The sequence below is a fragment of the Corapipo altera genome, unplaced genomic scaffold (assembly GCF_003945725.1).
Source record: "Corapipo altera isolate COAL_440 unplaced genomic scaffold, ASM394572v1 57, whole genome shotgun sequence".
NCBI lineage: Eukaryota > Metazoa > Chordata > Aves > Passeriformes > Pipridae > Corapipo > Corapipo altera.
Genome location: NW_020884905.1, coordinates 1,245,823 through 1,267,499, shown reverse-complemented (window position 1 = coordinate 1,267,499; position 21,677 = coordinate 1,245,823). Strand labels below are relative to the sequence as shown.

The following is a 21,677-nucleotide window of genomic DNA, read 5'->3' as shown; positions in this document are numbered from 1 at the left end:
GATTCACAAGAGATTGTTTTCCAGTTTGGAATTTTATCAGCTGATCAAATTAATTTATGATGAACTAGGTAGCAATAGACTTGATCTTTGCTTTCACCCAACAGTAAAATCCAGCAATCTTTGCGAGGAATAGACTGAATTAAAAAACAGAGCTATCTTCATTTTCTGTCCAGGGCCCTCTACATGTGGCAGCTACAGTGCCTTAGATTAACATGCAAATAGATTAGCTGTGATAGGTAGGTACATTCTTCTGAATAAAAAAGCAAGCTATAGGTAGATGTACATGTACAAATAAACCACCATTCATAAATCTTACATAAAAGAGTTATCTACTTCCTTGAAGATTCTTCAGCACAGGAGGAAAATTCCTGCAAAAAGTTTTTTCAAAGAAAAATGGTTTTTCTTGTGTGGATCCTGGATCCCCAAATGTCTCACACTGCAATTATTCTGCTTTTTCTCTAAGTTTCATCTAAAGGCAAGACCTTAGTCTACTGCTCTGAGGAAGCAGTCTAACCATAGAATAATACTTTCCCTGTTCTGTATATGAAGGGGATGTGACAGTAATAGTGGATGCTATGGACTGGTAAATAGTCTTCTCTCATAAGTGGTGAGCTCTCCTAAACACTATTTACACTTTGGAAGTTCAGTGTTCTGGCATTTTTAAAAAGACCATCAAGATCATGATCATCTATAACAACAGAGTCTGCAAGGTATGACATTAGATTCTGTGATTAGAAAGAGTAAAATTAAACGTTACTACTACTACTTTCAGATCTTTTAACCTGAAGAGAAAAAATCAGAAACCTGCTAAAGTTTTCCTGATCTCTAACAACCCCCTCCCCAGCATTCTCTTTTAATGTTTGCGGTAATGTTGTCCTCAAAAGATTTATTTGAAAGAACAGAAATTCAGAATGGACTCACTTATGTAAATGTCTGCTTGCGAGAAAATAGCGAGTCTATGTTTTCATTTCAGGGAGCCCCAGGTTCTTCATACAGCACATATTCTGGTAACCAGGTAAACATTCAGATAAAATGCCCTATTCAGAAGCTCCATCCAAAACCTTCCCTTGAAGGAGTAGCCAAATATAAACCAGTAATCCATTCTGTCTTCTGCACAGGGAGGGCCTTTCTTCTATCCCGGAGGATCCTATGGACAGGTAGTAGTTCTTCCTCCCTTACCAGGATAACACAGACTCCCATCCTCCTGGCTCCATCACTCCCAGTGTTGTGGGTGCTATGACATGCCATAATTAGAGACTTGACTGTTGTCCCTTAGAGCAGAATACTTAGCCCTGATGTAAGCTAGAGGTGTGAAGTTTGCCAGAGAACAGTACAGACTGGTATCTGCAGCTTCCTTGCAGAATACAAATTTCAGCAGGGCTAAGAAAGTTGCCACCAGAAGACTTATTCTAGTTTAACAGTACCTGTATTCAGGTACATAGAAATTAGCTCAAAATTGAGAGAAAGAGTGTAAAGAGAGAACTGGATAGGCAGGTATTTAAACTCTTGCCTGTGAGAAAATAACTGGTTTGTGTTTTTCTTCTAGGGCGGCCCAGGTTCTTCCCACAGTTCTTACTCCGGTAACCAGGTAAATATTCGAGTCACTGTGTCTTCACAGGAGCAGTGTAAAAGTATTCCTTGAGAGAACAATTCAACTACAAACCAGTAAATTTCTGTGTTTTCTGTGCAGGGAGGGTCTTCCTACTATCCTGGTGGATCCTACGGACAGGTAGGTGTTCTTTGTAGAGATAACAGAGTTCTTTTATATTTATTCTTATGTTCCCTGTGTAGTGGCTGTTGTGAAATATAACACCCAAGAATTGAATCAACTGTTTGTAACTTGCAACATGAAATCTGTCAGAGGAAAAGACTAAATTGTATTTACAACTTTCATGGAAGAATCTTTCATCCAAATAAGAAAATCAGTGATAAAAAGTTCCTTCTGGTTTAACAGTATTGCCCTAGAGTGAGAGTTGGGTACATTGGTATTTACACCATCCTGTTTACAAGAAAATAGAGAGTCTGTGTTTTCATTTCAGGGAGCCCCAGGTTATCCACACAGCACATATTCTGGTAACCAGGTAAACATTCAGATAAAATGCCCTATTCAGAAGCTCCATCCAAAACCTTCCCTTGAAGGAGTAGCCAAATATAAACCAGTAATCCATTCTGTCTTCTGCACAGGAAGGGCCTTTCTTCTATCCCGGAGGATCCTATGGACAGGTAGTAGTTCTTCCTCCCTTACCAGGATAACACAGACTCCCATCCTCCTGGCTCCATCACTCCCAGTATTGTGGGTGCTATGATATGCCATAATTAGAGACTTGACTGTTGTCCCTCAGAGCGGAATACTTAGCCCTGATGTAAGCTAGAGGTGTGAAGTTTGCCAGAGAACAGTACAGACTGGTATCTGCAGCTTCCTTGCAGAATACAAATTTCAGCAGGGCTAAGAAAGTTGCCACCAGAAGATTTCTTCTAGTTTAACAGTACCTGTATTCAGGTACATAGAAATTAGCTCAAAATTGAGAGAAAGAGTGTAAAGAGAGAACTGGATAGGCAGGTATTTAAACTCTTGTCTGTGAGAAAATAACTGGTTTGTGTTTTTCTTCTAGGGTGGCCCAGGTTCTTCCCACAGTTCTTACTCCGGTAACCAGGTAAATATTCGAGTCACTGTGTCTTCACAGGAGCAGTGTAAAAGTATTCCTTGAGAGAACAATTCAACTACAAACCAGTAAATTTCTGTGTTTTCTGTGCAGGGAGGGTCTTCCTACTATCCTGGTGGATCTTACGGACAGGTAGGTGTTCTTTCTTGTTTGTAGAGATAACAGAGTTCTTTTATTTTCATTCCTGTTCTGTGTTTGAAAGACAGAAAACACTTTCTTGAGGGAATCAAGTTAATCAATTTTTTTTGTTTTCTTTACAGGGAGGGTCTTCTGTTTATGATGGTAGCAGTGAATCCTATGGTCAGGTAAATACTCTTTTTTTCTTTTTGTATAGAGGGTGCTGGGGAGAAGTACCCTGGGTCAAATATACAGTTATATTCTGTATTTTGGCTCTTGCTATATTTTAATGAAAGTGGGTTTTTTCTTTGAAGAGTGAATGAATTTGTATATACTTAGTCAGAAGTTTATAAGGGAGTAAAAAGTGGGGTGCCTCCAACCTTTAAGGTTTGTTCTTGTCAAGAATTCTAGCTTTGAGTCACCTGCAAGATGAAGGTCTCTTCAGAATTGGAATTAGGATTTGAGTTAAAAAATATGTTAAATTAGTGTTTTACAGGAACATAACTATGAGTTGCTCAAGAGCCATTCTTATAACTAGGTAAATAATCATACTTTTTAAATCTTCCCAGAAGGAGATCCCTACAGTTAGTGTCCAAAAAAAAAGTCTGTTCCAAATATGAGAATTATGCTGTTTGCAGTATGAGAATTGTTTATGTTTTCTGAACAGGGTGGATCTTCCGCATATAGTGGTGCTGAGTCTTATGGCCAGGTAATTGTTATTTGTCTCCTACACCAAAAGCTTAAGCTTGCTCTGTTGGTTCTTATGTGCACTGGGTTCTAGGTTTCAGTTATTTTTAAGTGACCACGACCACAGAAATGCCATTTTATCTTTTGGTCCTCTTTAATTCACCCTTTTACAACTCAAATGGAGGGAAGCCCACTAACTGTGCCCTGTGACTGTCCAATGCTTTAACTACTTTATTGTTTATGCATTAGCTCATTCAAAAGGAAAACATTTTGTGCATTTACTTTACATACTTTACTCATGCAGAATCTGTTGAAAGTATAGATAATGGGATTTCTGAATATAAAGAATTATTAACTTTGTAAATGAACTTTATCTAAAATTTTTCCTTATAAAAATGTATGTTTGCAAGGAGGGTTTTTTCCCAACCTCTTCTGTTTAAGCAACAGGTGAAGTTACATATTTTTTTCTTTTCTTGCACCTTCGCTGGTTTAGGTAAAATTGAAGATTCTAAGCGGTTTGTTATTTTTATTCTTTTATTTTATATTCTCCACAATTTAGAACATGTGAGAGTCCTTTTTATATGAAAGTAAATGTTTTTTTCATTATTTTACAGGATTCACCTTCCATAGGAGGCAGTGAAACTGCTGAGAGTGTAAGTATTTCTTCTCAACTATATCAATATCTTAATTCATACCTCTTAAAGTATCTATTTGCTTACATGGACCTTTACTTTAACTCATAATCTTATTGCCAAGAACTCCTTCACATTATATTCTAATCATCTGTTGTTCATCATTTTCTACAGTAACTCCTTTGAAATTGTATTTTTTCTACAGAGAATGGAAAATGTAGACCTAAATTATGTTATGCTATTGTGCTATGTATGATAAGGGCTTTGCAAATTAAAATTGCAGTTACAACAGTTCTGACTTGTAACAATCATACATTTTTAATTGGTTATTAGAAGTAGCAATTACAAAGGAAACTCTTTATTTCACAGTTTCCATCAAAACGCAATATTATTATGTGACATTATGTGACTACTTCCCTCTCCTTCCGTCCCCAATTCACACTACACTTCATTTGTGTTTTTCAAATGCCAGACATATAAGATTCAAGTTCCTTCATCTATATATTACACAGGAATGGTCTGGTTTTGTGCAGTGTGGTGAAAACTGCCTGCTCTTCTGTTTAAGAAGATGCCTTTTCTCTTGACTAAAGTATATTTCCTATTAATTCTGCTGAAGCTGTTTATAAAACTTTCCAAGTTTAAAGTCTCTGCCTTGAGTAATTGATTGTACTTTAAATGGATTTTCAGTAGGTCTGGTCCTGGTTAGTAGGAAATTGTTCTCTGCAAATAATTATAAATTCAGCTGTGCTCTTCAGCCACAGGTATACTGGATCATTAGTTTCAATGTAGTTTCTGTACCAAAATCTTCTTACAGATATTCAAGAAAGCTAAAATATGATACTACAGAGGGCCCGAAAAGCCCTCTGAAAGAAAGTAAGGTATAAAAACATTGGTGTGTACCACTGAGGTCCTACAAGGACCAAGACAGCTGATGCTTTGCTCTGTAACATTCTGGAGGAAATAAAATAGATTGAGATGTGATCTCATTCCTTTATATCACTATGTCAGAATTCACCTTTCAAAATAAGAAATGCCATTCACCAGAAATGAGCAAAGAAAGAACTTATCCTACAGCCTACATCTTTAACCTTCCCAACAAACAGTATTTTTCTTTGCCTTCCACCCTTGCTCAGAAAAAATTAGTAATATTTGCCATTGCAATAATTCAATTCTAATGTTTTTTAGGATTCCTCCTCACCATCTGGTAGCCGCCAGAGTGAACGGGTAAGCACTCCTTCCTTGTGTATTGCCAGGGTGTCTGCCCCAGGGCTTGGCAACTGCCAGACACCTAAATCCTGTGTGGAAACTGGTGTGGCAGCTTCCAGTGTGGGATAGAAAGCCCTCAAGCACAGAGGGAATGAGGATATGGCTAAAGAGTCGAAGTACTGCTAGGAATCCCAACCAATGCTGAGATGTGCTCTTAAATATCAAACTCACATCACAAATGTGATACCACAATTTACTTGTTCCTGTTCCTGTGCTTTTTAAATCACTGCTTGACTGCAAAGGGTTTCAATACCATGATTTTTGCAACATTTATTTCAAGTGCAACCCTTTGCTTTGTTGTGCTATGTGAGGCCTTCCATTTTTCTGCCATTTTTACATGGCACCCAATGTATTTATTCTAATGAGGATTAAGTAACACAGACTGAGCAATTATTTTGTTGGAGATATAATAATTCTTTGTTGTATCCCAAAAAATATCTTCAAGGAATTATCAATAGTCATAAAGGGGCATGTACTGTTTCATACAGAAAGACAAATTTTAATTTTTGATCTTGAACAAGAGAAAATTAAGGAAGGTGGAGAAGCAAGGAATGTTTAGCTTCCACCCTGATCTTTCCAGGTTTTGGTTTTTGGTTTTTTCATGTAATTTCAATACATTTTTCCAGGATTTTTATTCCCCAGGAGGCAGCCAGTCAGGTGGACATGTAAGCATCTATTTTATTCATTATATGCAGTTCCCTTCCAAAATGGCTCTACTATTTAAAAATTATCCAAATGAGTAAAGTGTACTAAGCCATTCATTTTCTAGAATTTCCCATGACATCTGGCATCATGTCTTGTGAAATCAAATGGCAAGCTGTTTGGAAAAAAAATTAATAATTGTGTGCCTTCAACATCAATCTTGTTTTCCAGAAGCCATTTTAAACAAAAATAAATTGCATCTGCTTTTTATAGGGATCATCTTCTCAAGGTGGTGGCTACTCAAGTGGACAGGTAAATACTAAATCTTTGTATTTTTATCCTGAAGTATCTATTATACAAAAGTTTGAGGCCTCATATTGTATTACAGCAATTTTTTATCTGTGAACAAGATTGATTTGTTCTTCATTATATAACTCTGTGTAAAAGTCCAAGGGTAAGCAGAGTGGTCAAAATACAATTCCTGCCTTAACTGATGTTCTAACATCAGGAAAAAATAAAGTAATAAATATTTAGTCTTAATTTGTATTTTTAAAACAAAAAGTAAGCAATTTTAATTTTTTTTCAGGACTCATCGTCATCTGGAAGCAGCCAGTATGGTGGGCAGGTGGGAAATTTTTCATTGTTGTTGTTGTGAGGTTTTTTCCCCCCCAGTGTGCATATTTCCAGAAAGTATTGCCAGATTGGTAATACCTAGCTTTCCAGACTACTGTGTGGTTTATTTTATCCTCATTAATTTTTCCATAGATAAAATTTGGTTCTTAATCAGATAGATCTTTTCAAATGTAGTCAAAAGAGTAAAAGACAATACATCGTAATCAAACGCACATGTCCACATTTAAAGAAAAAATTTTAAATGAGAATATAACATTTACAGGGTTCATCTTCTTCAGGAGGCAGCCAGCCTGGTGGACAGGTATGATTTTCTTGCTCCACAGTCTTCAGTTTTGTTAGTGTCAGGCACTCACAATTATCTTTTAATATCTTTCCTTCACCAGAACTGTTTTCCTTCACCACTGTTCTTTTTGCCCAAAGCCTCAGCAACACATTTTCTTTTGCCATGTCATTTGGACAATCTGCAAGCCAGAGTAGCCAGTAGTAACTGGATGACAGTTGTATCTGAGCTTCTGTACCTGCTTTGGTGCTAAACATTTTTCTTCTTACACATCTCATGCAGATTGAATGTAGAAAGTGAGATAGTGAATGGTGAACTCCTGGCCACCTCTCAGTTAGTTTTATCACAGTAGAAATCACCTGTTTTCTGTATCACCTGTAACAGGACATAGTACTGCATGTACTCCAGGTCCTCTGGACTCTCCAGGAAAAAAAATTGCTTTCTGTAGTACTACTTGGAATTTTTTATTCTTCCTTCTGGTGAATAAGATTTTTAAGGTAAAGACTGTATATAAGAAAATTTGAAGATAACAAAATTAGCATTTTGTTGCTCCATCAGAGCAGTAAGTGCAGAAATAGTTGCATAGGATGAAATAAATTCATTTCTAGAAGTCGGGCAGTTAAGAATGTATCTTTATGGTTTGCACGCCTGGGATAGTAGAAGTAATTTGAGTTGTATCTGGAATCCATTTCAGTCCTGTGCTCTTGATATCTTAAATACTTTCTGTATTCTTTACAGGGTGCATGTGATTGTTCTGGGGGAAGTTCTGTAAGTGCTACATTTTCACTATACATTTTCTTTTACTAAACTATTTAACTGGAAAATTATCTGTGATCCTATTTATTTTTAACTTACTTACTTGAATGTACTCTTAATTTTATATTCATTGTTCCTTTGATGACTTAGATGTTTTGGATATGGTAGGGGTTATTTCTCATTATGCCAAGATGAAGAATTCAGCATTATGGAATCATCAAATCATTTAGGTTGGAAAATGCCTCGAGTCCAACCATTAACTCAGTACTGCCAAGGCCACCACTAAACCACGTCCCTAAGTGCCACATGTACGCATATTTTAAATATATCCAGGTGTGGTGACTCAACCCCTTCCCTGAGCAGCCTGTATATAATCCTTTCAGTGAAGAATTTGTTTCCTAATATCCAATCTAAACCTCCCCTAGACCAACTTGAGGCCATTTCCTCTTGTTCTATTGCTTGTTACTCCAAAGAAGGCACAACCCTCCACCTCACTATAACCTCCTTTCAGGTAGTTGTAGAGAGCAATAAGGTCCCCCTGACCCTGCTTTTCTCCAGGGTAAACAATATGATAGATAGATACAATATGGTATTTTTTGATTTATGGTCTTCCAGGCCAAAAAAAGACTGTTTGTTATCTTGGTAAATTGATAAATCGAAGTGAGATGTAAGTGCAATTAATTTCAGACTGTGATTTTTTCCTTTGAAATGATGTAGAACAGGCATTTTAAGGTTTTGTTTCATTTCCAGTTTATGATCAAAGACAAAGGCTAATTTTTCTTTTCTTTTTTTTTTTTTTCCCCTTACAGGGTGGATCCCCTACCTTAGTCAGAAGTGATGCCTCTGCAAATGTAAGCAATCTTCTTCAGCTTTTAAGTGTGCCCTGTTTGCTTTGTCTCCTTTGGCTGGAGAGGTTAAAAGAGTCAGTGCCTAATAGAAGTCATACATTTGTGAAAATAACATACCTTAGTTTCAATCAAAAATACACACAGGACATTCATGCAACATTCAGCTTCACTTTCCATTTGAAATAGTTTTCATGTAAAGAGAAGTCTTCCAATGAAAAATGTTTGTCAAAAATGCAGGTACATAACAGTATAAATATTTACTTCAGGAGTCTGTTCCATTGGCTCCTTTGAAATTCTGTAAAAATATCCCAAGGATATGGATTTACATGATTATATTCCTTGTAGATCATTTACTGTGAAAAAAGGTTAGTATTCATAGATCAGTCATCTAATGTTGCTTGCCCTCTCATAGGGATAAGAACATTTTTGCAGGAGAGATCTGTTGACAGCACTCCTGTTCTGTTCACTGTGTGTTGGAAAGTCATAATGTATGTCATGGGAGCTCTGTATGTGCTGCACCAAAGGGAAGAAAAACATTTGGGTCTTTTTGCATCTAGCACAGAACTCTGTGGCTTTGTACCACATTGTACCAGACTGCTGACTGATACAAAGCTGGCTTGGACACTGCTACAGAAATGTACCATACAAAAATTAATATTACATGATAAATAGGACTGGTCTTGTTCTCCCTTGTAGGAAGGAGGAAAGTGTATGTATGTACACTCAGGAAAATATTCTTAACTACCTGTATTCTACATCCTTCATATTACTGTTGTTTTGTTACTGTATTTGTTTCCTTTGAAACTTCCAATTGGGACTGATTCTTTTTGGTTTTTTTACTGACTTGGCTGTCTTTGGACAGCAGTTTGGAACTGAGGATTGTATATAAAGGAGGGAACATAGTGGAGTGTCTGCATCAACGAGCGCTGCAAACTGCAACAGTGTTGATGAACTGATGGCCATACTGCATACATTTCAGGAATGGTCTGCTCTGCTCTGGTCCCACGGGCCAGAAGTCCATTTACTACTTGAATGCATTAAGTGTACCCCTAGAGAGCATTTTAAAATTTAGTTTAATCTGAATGGCATCCAGTTAATTCACTCTGAGACCACCTCATGAAAAACAAACTACAGTGAGTGGGAACTATCAGGACTTCTGTTTCAAAGGGACACTCCGGATCTGTACTTTAATGCATAGATACACCCAGTACCTCAGCACGGGAGAGCAGCTTTTGCATACTGAGTGTAGGTCTTAGTTCTCCCCCAAGTACATGTTGCAGTTTACCTCAGACCATCATCTTTAATATCTTCTTTACAGGGCAATTGAAAAGTCATTTTACACAGTTAAGATTCATTATGAAGGACACATTTCTGATACATATTTCACATTATGCGCTAAACACAAAACAGCTTATGAGCTTAGCAGATCTTGTGGAATCTCAGAGTACTCTAAAGGTCTGTAGTACTCTAGAAGAATTAATATTAAAACTTTTTGTAAGGATGTAGTTCTTCAGTATAGTGATTTTAAACTGAAACAAACAAGCTGCCCATCCTTCATTCATATCCTTTGAAGTGAAATAACCAGTATTTCCTTTCTGAAAGGGCTCTGGAGGCAGCTATTCTGGTATACAATTACACACTAAATTTTAGACATATTAACAGAGTAGGGAGGGCTAGATTTTACATTTTGAATGGGCTTTAAACTCAAGAAAAAGGTTTAAAATATAAATTTATATACTTCTATTCTTCAAGAAGTTTTGTTTTGAAATAGTTCTTTTAGAGAAAAACAACTGATTGCTTTGTTCTTTTTTTTTCCCCAGGATTCATCTTCTTCTGGAGGCAGCCAGTACAGCAGCCAAGTAAGCACTCATTCCAAAAGGAGAGCCAATTTTTCAAATGATGGTTATTCATTCACTCAATTAAATTCAGTTTCTATATGGGAACTGTGTATAAAGGGCAAAAGCTCAGTAAATTGATATGTCCTAAAAATTATACACAAGGAGTTTTTTAGCAAATAGTGCCCTTGTTTTCGTGAAATTTGCATAATGAAGCTCACAAAAAAAACCAAAAGTGTGGAGAAAAAATTAATCAAAATGTAGCATTTTTTATTACTAATGGACCTAATCCCATTATGAAGAAAAGCAAATCCAATTTCCTCTCTTTAAAGAAACCTCTTGTTGTATGAGGTTTCAGTAAATTTGCTAAGTTTGGTTTTCAAACGCCTGTTGGGTAGCCAATATTTTACTGCTAGGTTTGACCCAGGACTCAGCTTTCCAAATAAAGAAATTCCATTCTCTAGAAATGAGCAGAGAAAGAACTGGAAACAAGGCCACTTTAACCTTCCCAACAAGTCACACAAACAAAGCAGTACATCTTTGCCTTCCACCCTTGCTTAGGAGCTCAGGTATTTCTCCAACTTACCTTGTACGGCTTGAACATTAAAGCATAATGAAAGGCCTGCTCACCTGTCTTCACTCTTACTCTGCTCTCTTGCTCCTGTTGTCCTGGGAGAGTCATGTTTTGATTTAAGGAAATCCTACTGCAGGTAATTCACTCATTTGGTATTCTTTACAGGATTCATATTCCTCAGGAGCTAGCCAGTATGGAGGACATGTAAGCTCTTACTTTTAATATTTTATATTATATATTTGTTTTATAAGTATTTGACTCATATTAATAGAAGATCTCAATTTATTATTTCAAGAAAATTGACAGTGGTCTGTATTCTGTCATAATAATGTGAATTCTAGGAAGACAAAAATGCAGTTTATTCTGGGATAATTGCACACAAACAGTCAAATAACAAAATATAGATTTATTTGTTGCTCATCTCCATGAATTAGGTATTCAGAAATAACTAATTTTCAATATTTTTCTAGGGGCCATCTTCTTATGGAGGCAGCCAATATGGTGGACAAGTAAGCATTCAGTAGTCCCTGCTCTTGTAGTTTTGACCTATGCAAAGCTGCAGTTTATTCATTGTCTACCTAGCTGTCTATTTTAGCTTTAATTTAGTCTAAAATCTTCTCAGTAAATCTTTCTCCATAATGCTCTGGTGCCACTGTGATTAAACAAAACAAGTTCAGATGAAGATCATTATTTAAGACTAAGAAAAAATAGAATGTGAAATACATGGTTGACTCAACTCCTGAAATTTCCAGGACAAAAGGTCATGTATTTCTGAAATAAGTACTTCATGAAATTAACCAAAATTTTTTAAAGCCTCATGAAATGATTCTATGAGTCTATGAAATAGATGTTAAAAAGTTTCAGTTTCCTTTTTTATTTTCAGGGTTCGCCTTCCTCAGGAGGCAGCCAATATGGTGGACAGGTGAGAATTCTTCCCTTGTGTTGTTTACTACTTCATCAGAGACATTCGATAAACGTCTCTGTGTAAAAGAACATTTTAAGGAGATTTTGTTTTATTTTGGTGATTTTCCCCCCATGTTTTATCTAATTTGTTGCTAAGTATATAGTAGTTATAAATACATGTGATACAAAGCCATAAAAGAGTTTTTAAGATGGAATTTCTGATGCATCATGGTAAAAGCAGATGATTCTTACCCATTTGTGGTTCAATCCACTCATAGTTCTGCAGTGAAAGAAACTGGATACTTCTCCCTCATGTGGAACATGGTTCAAAGGGCTAAAATGACAGACAGAGATCATTAAATTCTTTTTTGTTCAGGGTTCACCTTCTTCAGGAGGCAGCCAGTATGGAGGACAGGTGAGAATCTCCTCCTATGTAGTTCTTATTCTAACACACAGTTCCCACATCAAAACTTGATACTTCTATACTAACTGAAAAAACTTTTTGAGTCAACTCTGTTGATCTGATAGTTTATGATCAGGTATCTATCTGAAACAGCACAAAACCTATGTAGATCTGGTGCTTCTGTTGTATCACAGTTAATGCAGTTCTGGCCTTGTTCTACTCTCCAGCCTGCCCTGCTACTGTCAAGGTTTCTTAGCTCTAACAGTAAGGAGTGGCTGAGGGGAGATTTCATTCCTCTTCTACCTCACTTCATTTGGCAAAATGCAATATCAAAGATGATGTCAGAGAAACAGAATGTCTCAGAAGAGGAACAGGGCAGAAGATCAGGAGTTGCTAAGAGAGGTGTTCCATGCCCTTGTGAAATGAAAGATGATGGATAGGGTTCCTAGTGATGCCTAGAGTTATAGCCTCTAATATGGAGTGACATCCCCAACAAACTCATCCTTGGACTCAGAAAACATTGACTGTCGGATTTATTGGATGGGGGATTAGAGGAGAAAGAGATTTTTCAGTCCAAGTATAGTCTCAAAAAGCTACACATGTATTGTAACAGCTCATGATCAATATTATGGAAGATTCATATGTTAAGGACACTCCCTAATTTGCACAGAACACTTAAAGCAATAGGTTGAATGTCTGTCTTCCTGTAATTTTTCATTGTGCAACAGAGAAAGGAAACAGTCTTTCTTAAAAAAAGCTCTTAAAGAAGCTTTTTGATTTGAGAAATAATTGGCACCTTTGCTTCAGGGTCCATATTTCCCAGGTGGCAGCCATTATGGAGGACAGGTGAGAATTGTTTTTCTATTTATGGATTGTTTTTTCCATTGTTCATCTTTCCATTTTTTTGTGAAAAATTGAATACTTTGTAAAGGAGTATCTTACAGCAAAACAGTGTTTAGGCAGAACAGATGAATATATGACTTTCTGTTGTGTCAGCCAACTCTCATAAGTAAAACATAGGAGGCTGCTGTGAGCACACAATCCAGGGCAGCAGCAGTACCCTCACCTGCCTAAAGCCGACTGATTCAAACTTCATTGTTCTGTCTAAATAGCAGCTACTGTAAAGGCCAGTGGTTTTTAGTATGGCCATAAATAAGTGTTTGCATTCCTATGACACTTAAGTTCATAGAAAACAAATAAAAATATGTTTTTCTGTGACAGGTCTTAAGTTAAATAATGTGCAACATATATAAATGCTTTCTCATTTCTTTAGGGTGTGGCTTCTTCAGGAAGCAGCCAGTACAGTGGACAGGTAAAACTTCTAACTGTCATGGTACCTGCAGTTTGGGTACACAGAAAAACATTAGGAAAATGGACCTGTATTTTTTGCAAAAAAGGAACATTCTAAGAAAGAATGGCTTTAAGCCAGGCTGAGTGAGAATTACTAAGTATAGGTGTGACCAGTATGTCAGATCACGGTATGAGAAAATGATACAGGGGCCTGTGTGACTGCATGGAAATGCTTCTTTAACAGATCATGGTTCGAGAAGTCTATTTTTTGTTGTTACGTTTAAACAGAAGCAATTTGAAAGACTGAGGACCACAGAGAACAAGTGAGAATGTTACTCAGTAACACAGAAATAATTAGTTACTCATTTTTTCCAGGGCTTTTCTTCAGGAGTCAGACAGTCTGGTGGACAGGTATGTCCTTCTTTCTCAACACTGTTCGGTTCTGCCAGTGTCAGGCACTCACAAACTGCTTTGTGTAGCTTTCCTTCATGAGAACTGCTTCCCTTTACACATTTCATCCAGATTGAATGTGGAAAGTGAAACACTGAATAGTAAACCCCTAACCACCTCTTAGTTTTATCAGAGTAGAAATTACCTAATAAGCCTCAACTGGAAGTCATCTTTAGAGTTTCCTGTAACATCTGTAGCATGAAAGAGTACTGTATGTATTCACAGAATCATAGGATATGCTGAGTTGGAAAGGACCCATCAGGACCACTGAGTCCAACTCCTGGCCCTCCACTGGACACCCCAAGAGTCACATCATGTGCCTGAGGGCATTGTCCAAACACTTCTTGAACTCTGGCAGGCTTCATGCTGTGACCACTTCCCTGGGAAAATTCTAGGTGCTCTGGTCTCCTCAGGGGAAAAAAAATAAAGTCTGTATTACTATTCAGAATTTGCTACTCATCATTTTAGAGAGTTTTTAGTGTAAATTTTAAATGAGAAATTAGAAAATTCTATTTAAAAAATTGATGAGTAAGTGCACAGCTAGCCTGAAAAGGGCAGTGGAGGCAGAAAGAAACTACTTTTTAGATGGAGCTTGGGGAGTCTATGAGCAGGATTTTATAGTCCATTTGCTTACAGTTAGCAGAATGTGAGTTTGATTTACGAATTCAGAGTCCTATTCCAAACATAGACCCAGGAAAGTAAGTTTGGTTGTGTTTTGTACAGGGTGGGTGTGTGTGCCCCGGTGGAGGTCCAGTAAGTATTCTTTGTCTTTATATATTTTGCATAGTATGTACACATACTGGAAAATTCCCAAGGAACTACATTTCTTGAAATAATTCTGTCTGTGAAATTCTATGTATGATGGAAGTTTTCTTCACATTATGCTAAAATGAACAATTTTGAACCTGCTAAAGAAAAAAATATTAAGTGACTTGCAACTGCAGTAGTGTATTCAAAACTAGCTACTCAGTTCGTGAGAGAGGTCTGGGACTTTTCTAAGAATCTTTTTCCCAAATATTTCATTGGGTTTTGGACATGTGTGTGTAATAGTGCTGCTCTTATGATGGTTATTAACAGTATGATTCAACTAGTGAAACTTAGATCTAAAATCATGTCCTCAGATTGGAGCAGAGCAACACATTTAAAAAGTTATATATTTCCATTTTTTCTGTCTAATTAGTATATTCCTTATACTTTTGTAAATACTTTAAAAAGAAACAAACAAATGCCCCCCCCCAACATCTGAGAAACCCCACTCCACTGGTTTGCTGAGATCAAGCTAATTTACTTCCAAGCGATGGTTCAGTGACCTGTTTGCTCAGTATAGCCAAAATTGCTTAGATGACTACTTCTGTTTCCCTGATTACATAATCAAGCAAAACCACATGCCCAAGTATACAACTCATGACACCCATGCAAATTCTGGGAATCAAAAGTGTCAAAAATAACCTAAAAATTAGAATTTATATAAATAGAAATTATATTATTTTATAATATATTATCACTTATATATATTATATAAACATAAATTATTTGACATATAAATCACAATGAATCAAAACTAAATCCTTTACTTGTTTAATCAAAAGAATAGTAGTAATCAGTGTAAATGACTTGATCATTGCAATTGGTCAATACATTGTCTTGTTTCTCCTCTATGTGACATTGAATTTAATACAGAGTAAACACTTCTATTTCTGTTGAACACAGGGCTCTTTCGGAGGAGCCAACTATGCTGGTGGACAGGTAGGCAGTTTCTCTTTAGCATTTACACAGATTAGTTCCTCAGGAACTATTCCTCAGGAATAAACATGGCTCAGTTGCCATATTTGCCCAGAACCCATCAAATATTGAGTTCAGTTTAGTCACAGAGATAAGGACAATAATTCCAGAGAGTGTATGGGGCTCTTATTAAGTCACTCGTGACATTTCAGTTATATCTTCTATGAACTAGAGCCAAGATCTTACTTTGTAGTTATAGGAGCTTTCTTACATCGAAAAATTACTGAAGAATCATTCACAGGGTTCATCTCACTGCCTAAACCACTAACATGATGTGTGGATAACTAGTCATTTGCCACTGCATTAATAACTGTGTAAAGTTCTTCAAGTTAATCAATGTCAGGAGTATTGTTTATATTAGGTCCAGGACTTTTTTATGACACATTCTATTTAGAAAACTATTTATGAAAATTTCCCGTTCTTTTTACAGGGTTCATCATATTCTGGAAGCAATCAGTATGGTGGACAGGCAAGCACTTTTTCTTTGTTTTCAAGATCTTCTTTCTACTTGCTACTTATTAAAAGAAAAATATGATGCAGTGCATATACTGTTGGTTTTTCAGAGACACTCTTAATAAATATTTGAAAACAGGGACCATCTCTCAGTAACTGAAATGGAGTAGCATGAACAAACTTCAGTTTAAAGAAATTCCACAGATCATAATTCTAGTTGTTTTACCTCAAAATGCCTCTTATCTCAAGTGATAATTTTAATTAACCATTTTTATGTTTCAGTTTCACATTGCTATGATGCCGGTTCAAAATATATTTTCTATGTTATTTTTCAGTTATATTGAAGGTATCTATTTTTTAAACTTGTTTAGATTGAATATTTGAAAAAAATTTGGCACAAAATATACCAATAGATATTGCTTTGAAAATATAAATTCTGGTGTGTTGCACCCAATAATACTACTTTCCTCATCTTCAGCTGCAGTTCAAGTCTCTTACTGTAATCAGTTCCATGAGTACCTTCTCTAAACTTAGTAGTTTGTAACTGACTCTGAAATCCTAATACTGCAAGTAGTTGACAGATGTAATGGGTGGCTGTCTAATAAGATGGAGCATATTTTTCATTAGTATTATTGTGTTTGCAATGTTTCACTCTGCTACACTTAAAAAAATAATTTCTTTTCACTCCATTGCCAAGCAGTTGAGTTCAGTATCACTCTACAAAGAAGATAGTCTCTTGTAGCATGGAGAGGATTTTTAACAGCTGCAAATCAATCTTGTTCCCAAATTACCTATTTGGAATCATAAGTATATTTTTACAATAATACACATGATGCTCTCTGAACACATCTGATGTAGCAGAAAATCACACATAAAGTAGATTTTTTTTTTCTCTTGAAAGCCATATGTAAGACACTTTAGATCCATTTATTTATGTAACAGAACAGTCTTAGCAGGTGGTTTGTGACTGTTTGCCCAATTTAGTACTTTCAGCTGTTAAGGAACTTAGAGGCATTAAGTCAAAGTCTTTCACTGCATCTTTTTAGATTAATATACTTTCCAGATTGTTACAGAGATCTCCTGTTAAAAGTCATTCTGTGACGTTTCATTGTGCATAGAAAAAAAAAAGTAACTGCTGTTAAATTCTCATATTCTTTTTAATAGGGATCTTATCCCTCAGGAAGCAGCCAGTATGGTGGGCCGGTGAGTGTTATCTTGATTACTTGATTATCTTGATGCTGAAAGATACATTAATTTGGCCATTTTATAAAGCCTAAATAGTTGAGGTAATACCAATTGGTCATTTCAGCAAGGTGAATAAAAGATTTGGTTCCAATGAATTACTGCTCTGTGTAAAACATTCCTTTGAATGTACTATAACCACCAAACTGTATTTCATAACACTGCTCTCTTGGTTCAAATTGCCACTGGTTTGGTGTGCAGTAAGGAGACGAAGTTTTAGGTACCCCATTTACTGTTTTTGTTCAAACAACATCCACATAAGTTTGTTATAAGTACTGCACAAATTGTCTCAAGACAGTGACAGAAGATTTTTCCTTCAATTAATAGATGTTGCATTGACTTCTTACAGGGCTCATATTCTTCTGGAGGCAGACCACATGGTAAACCAGTAAGTCAAAACATTCAAATTTACCTTCCTTTTTTCTTATATACGTGTTAAAAAAACTGTATCTAGTTAGTTATGAACCAGACAACTTTCTGAGAATTACTTCAATATGCAAAGAGTTTCACATGATTTAGTCATCTGGAATAATCTCAACAAATGCAAACACAATATTTATTTTCACACAGTTCCATTGTTTAGAGACAGCACTTTACTATGTGACTGAACTTCTGATAATCACAGAATGAGATCAGAGGATTTTATTTTTAATTTCTTTGTTTGTTTAACGAACTTCTGAATAGTTATTTCTGTTTAAATTCATAATAATCATATGCTTTGTCCTCAGGGCTCAGTTTTTCATCGATTTTAAATGCATTTGTCTTAAGTATTTCTGGTTTGCTTTGAAGAAAATACTTTTTCTTTTTGAAGGACGTAATAGTTGCCATTTAACTGTGCATATTTTCAACTTCTCCCATTTCAGACTACTATTTTTACTATGTAATTTGGACCTTGCTCTTGTCCTTCAATGGCAGGAGATACCAATAAGCACACACAATGTTTTAGCTTATCTCGTATAGAAAAGAAGGTGTACCTGTTATTAAAAAGTGGGCATAAATGTTGCCTTTTCTAATACATTAATCATAAAGGTGAGACACTTTGTGTCCTGTATTTGATGTCCATTAAGGAGTCACTGCTTGTAACATTTGCTATTGGCAATGGAATTCAAATGAGCAGAGCCACTTTCCCAGAAAGCTGGATGTTTTATTTTTCTATATCCATTTTTTTTAATTACCTTTCTTATTAGAGCTTTCTTCAAATAGCAGCTGTAGAGTGAAGGACTCTTAACATTTGCATTTTTTGGTGGTGGTGCTGTCCTTTTTTCCCCCAAATGTAAACATATTGATACCAGGTGAATTAATGTTTCATTAGACCTTATTATTTTTTCCATTCCATATATTAAACACATCACAACTACAAAACAGTTCTTTCTTCTTGAGAACGTTGTATCAAAATTTCCAATACATCATTTGAAAGAATACTTGTAACAAAAAGATGTTAAATATTTGTATTTCAGATAAGGTTTTCCCTGGGATTTTTAGAGGACTGGACACAAGACAGTGTTCATTCTCCTGTGGTTCTTTATTCCAGACAGTGAGAACATATAAGTGCAAATAGACTTAGAGTCAAAAACAGGTATCTTTTTTTCAGGGTTCATCTTCCTCAGGAAGCAGTCATCAAGGAAAGCCAGTAAGGATATTCTTCTTTCAGTATTATGCAACCAAGTTAGAAATGTGGATATTTGTTTTTAAAATAGATAACAGTAATGAGGGTGAAATTTAAAATTATGTTACAATGGTAAATGTCTGAAAAAAAATTAGAAAAAAACCTGGAATATTTTGTTCAAACTTGAACCTTAGGATGAGGCAGCATTTATTCCTCCCATAGCAAAGTTTTCATATACTCTGTCACTTATTCATAGGAGTATGTTTGGATCGTTCTGATAAGAATGATGTATTTAAATATCAGGGTAACTGTTTCAGTTTCAAACTCTGCAGTTCAGTCAATGGCACATTGCTTTGACACATTCCTCTGAAACTGTTCGTGGAATAAAGAGGACATAGCTGTGCTTACTCGAGACCATTCAATTAAAATAGGGGAGGAAAGTGCAACAAAAATGGTAAAATCAAAGTGAATATCAAATCTAATACTATCCAGAGCATTTTCAAGACTGCTGTGTGCTCTTTGGACACTGTTCGCTTGGAGTCTCATACTACAAAATTAAATGGTTTATAATTATTTTACAGGGTGGCTCTGGCTCAGGAAGCACTTATTCTGGAAAACAGGTAAGAATACTTTCATTGCAGCTTTTTCATCTTCTTTTCTTAGTAAACAAAGAAACCTGGGTGGTAGTAGAGCAATTTTGGGATGATTTGGTCTTAAGAGAACATTCTGTATTAGTTCCATTTATATTAGAGCATATTTAAAGAAACCACTGTGGAAAATATGGCCTCAGCCTGGGAAAGCAATTTCAGTGTCAGTTATATTTTAAGTCTAAATCTGTCTTGTTTCAGATTTCAGTTAGGGACCTTGTTACATTTTTCTGTCCTCTGTTTTTTAAATTCTTGTTCTCTGTGTAGATTTTATAGGCTGTGCTCAGTTAACCCTTCACTTTTTTTTTTTTTTTAGTAAGCTAGATTCTTGAGTTTTTCGCTGGCAGGTTACCTGGTTTCACACTTCTTTTTTTTTGTTTTGTTTTCAGTATTCATCAGTTTTTTAACGTCCTCTTTCAATTATAGAGATGGAAAACTCTGTATCAAATATGATAATGGAATGAGAGAAAAATAGACTTTTGTCTTTTCTTTAGTTTTAGCTGAAATTTTCAGATGTACCATGAGACATAGTACATAACTAAAACTATTTGCTTTATCAATGCAAAGCAATTTTCCTCTTGAACAAATTAAACCCATGCTGTGTGCTAAGGTATTCAAAACTTTTGCAGACAAAAACTGTTTTCAAAACCATTGTGTGGGAACACTTGTAGATTTATTTGTTTGTTTGTTTTCAACAGTCACCTTCCTCTGGAGGCAGTCAAGTGGTAAGCACTTTTCTTCTTTGTAGGTTCTACTGGTTTCTTCCTATACCTATCACAGAAAACTGAAACTGTTGTTTATATTGTGAGGTATCTATCAAATTTCCTGTATCTGAATAACCATTTGAGAAAACATGTGCAACATAATAAATGGGAATAGTATCGACAAAAAATAAGAGAAGTGTGACCACAGACGTGTTTTCCACGCTTGTCCCTGCCTATCACTTGAAAACTGAACACGTGTTGATTTACGGGCACGATGGATGTGACACGTGATCTTTTTAACATCAGAACTGCCTACATAATAGAAGGGGCCAATAGGAAAAGATTTCTCTGAAACTTTCTATGCTTTTATAATAGTGATAAATAGAACTATTTTTAAATGGGTTTATCAAATTTCTCTCTTTTTTTATAGAGCTCTGCTGGGAAACACTCCACTCCCCAACTCCTGATGTTATTCAGTGTTTTGAGTGCCTTTGCTCTCTCTGCTGCTACATCAAAATGGTCTATATGAACCTCCGAAGAGCTGTTTGACAACCTAAACATGGATTATATTCCATATTATTAGATTAATTACTTAATGTAAGAAAAAAAATACCCTTAAGTCAAATTGTCAGATGCTACTTGGCTGTTATGTTGCATGTCTAGCTGATATGTCATGCCTCTCATTAGTTTACCTCTGGTTTTAGTCATTAGTAGATATCACTAGTTTTGTCAGTGTTTTAGGCATCATTTTAAGAGAGCATATTGTACCCTACCTGTATGATTTATTTTTATTTCTGATAGGGAATGCGATGAACACCTGCCTGAAATGATTGGTGTGACAAATGAACACTTAGAAAGTATTTGGTTATTAACCAAAGTGGACGAGGTCAAATAAATTGTTATAGATGCAAACTGAGCACTGTGCCTGGTTATCATCACATAAAATAAGGCCAGCATAAACATCTGATAAGCAGTTCTCCGTGGGACAGAACGAAAGATGCTAAAATAGTATCAGAGTATTGGTTTTAGTCGATTGTAATCAGATGTGAGTTCAATAGGGAGAACTGCAAAGCAAAAAAAAATACTCCATGGGACTGAAATTTTGGGGAGTTAACTAAAGTTTATTCATTAAAAAAGCGTAACAGCTCAGAGCAAAGAAATGGTGAACTCTGTTCAAACCAATGGCAAATGTCTAGAGTTCTGTAGAGAGGCATATGAGGCAAACATAACCCAGATTAGGCTCATAGCCTAAAGCTGCTGAAAA

At 35.9% G+C, this 21,677-nt stretch overlaps 1 protein-coding gene across 1 annotated transcript in view; it reads left to right on the top strand.

Annotated features, from left to right (window-relative positions):
• LOC113951036 (hornerin-like) overlaps window positions 1–21,329 on the top strand; it is a 57,832-nt gene extending 36,503 nt beyond the window's left edge. The window contains exons 30-62 of the mRNA XM_027651547.1: window positions 1,547–1,588; window positions 1,691–1,729; window positions 2,040–2,081; window positions 2,185–2,223; window positions 2,613–2,654; window positions 2,757–2,795; window positions 2,924–2,968; window positions 3,448–3,489; window positions 4,082–4,120; window positions 5,285–5,323; window positions 5,992–6,030; window positions 6,281–6,319; window positions 6,594–6,632; window positions 6,903–6,941; window positions 7,659–7,688; window positions 8,486–8,527; window positions 10,345–10,383; window positions 11,099–11,137; window positions 11,404–11,442; window positions 11,817–11,855; window positions 12,213–12,251; window positions 13,047–13,085; window positions 13,513–13,551; window positions 13,905–13,940; window positions 14,703–14,732; window positions 15,690–15,725; window positions 16,192–16,230; window positions 17,379–17,417; window positions 17,806–17,844; window positions 19,048–19,086; window positions 19,644–19,682; window positions 20,408–20,434; window positions 20,844–21,329. Of these exons, the coding sequence (XP_027507348.1) occupies window positions 1,547–1,588; window positions 1,691–1,729; window positions 2,040–2,081; window positions 2,185–2,223; window positions 2,613–2,654; window positions 2,757–2,795; window positions 2,924–2,968; window positions 3,448–3,489; window positions 4,082–4,120; window positions 5,285–5,323; window positions 5,992–6,030; window positions 6,281–6,319; window positions 6,594–6,632; window positions 6,903–6,941; window positions 7,659–7,688; window positions 8,486–8,527; window positions 10,345–10,383; window positions 11,099–11,137; window positions 11,404–11,442; window positions 11,817–11,855; window positions 12,213–12,251; window positions 13,047–13,085; window positions 13,513–13,551; window positions 13,905–13,940; window positions 14,703–14,732; window positions 15,690–15,725; window positions 16,192–16,230; window positions 17,379–17,417; window positions 17,806–17,844; window positions 19,048–19,086; window positions 19,644–19,682; window positions 20,408–20,434; window positions 20,844–20,942 (1,332 nt within the window). The 3' untranslated portion in view covers window positions 20,943–21,329. The remainder of the gene's footprint in view (window positions 1–1,546; window positions 1,589–1,690; window positions 1,730–2,039; window positions 2,082–2,184; window positions 2,224–2,612; window positions 2,655–2,756; window positions 2,796–2,923; window positions 2,969–3,447; window positions 3,490–4,081; window positions 4,121–5,284; window positions 5,324–5,991; window positions 6,031–6,280; window positions 6,320–6,593; window positions 6,633–6,902; window positions 6,942–7,658; window positions 7,689–8,485; window positions 8,528–10,344; window positions 10,384–11,098; window positions 11,138–11,403; window positions 11,443–11,816; window positions 11,856–12,212; window positions 12,252–13,046; window positions 13,086–13,512; window positions 13,552–13,904; window positions 13,941–14,702; window positions 14,733–15,689; window positions 15,726–16,191; window positions 16,231–17,378; window positions 17,418–17,805; window positions 17,845–19,047; window positions 19,087–19,643; window positions 19,683–20,407; window positions 20,435–20,843) is intronic.
• The last annotated feature ends 348 nt before the right edge of the window (window positions 21,330–21,677 follow it).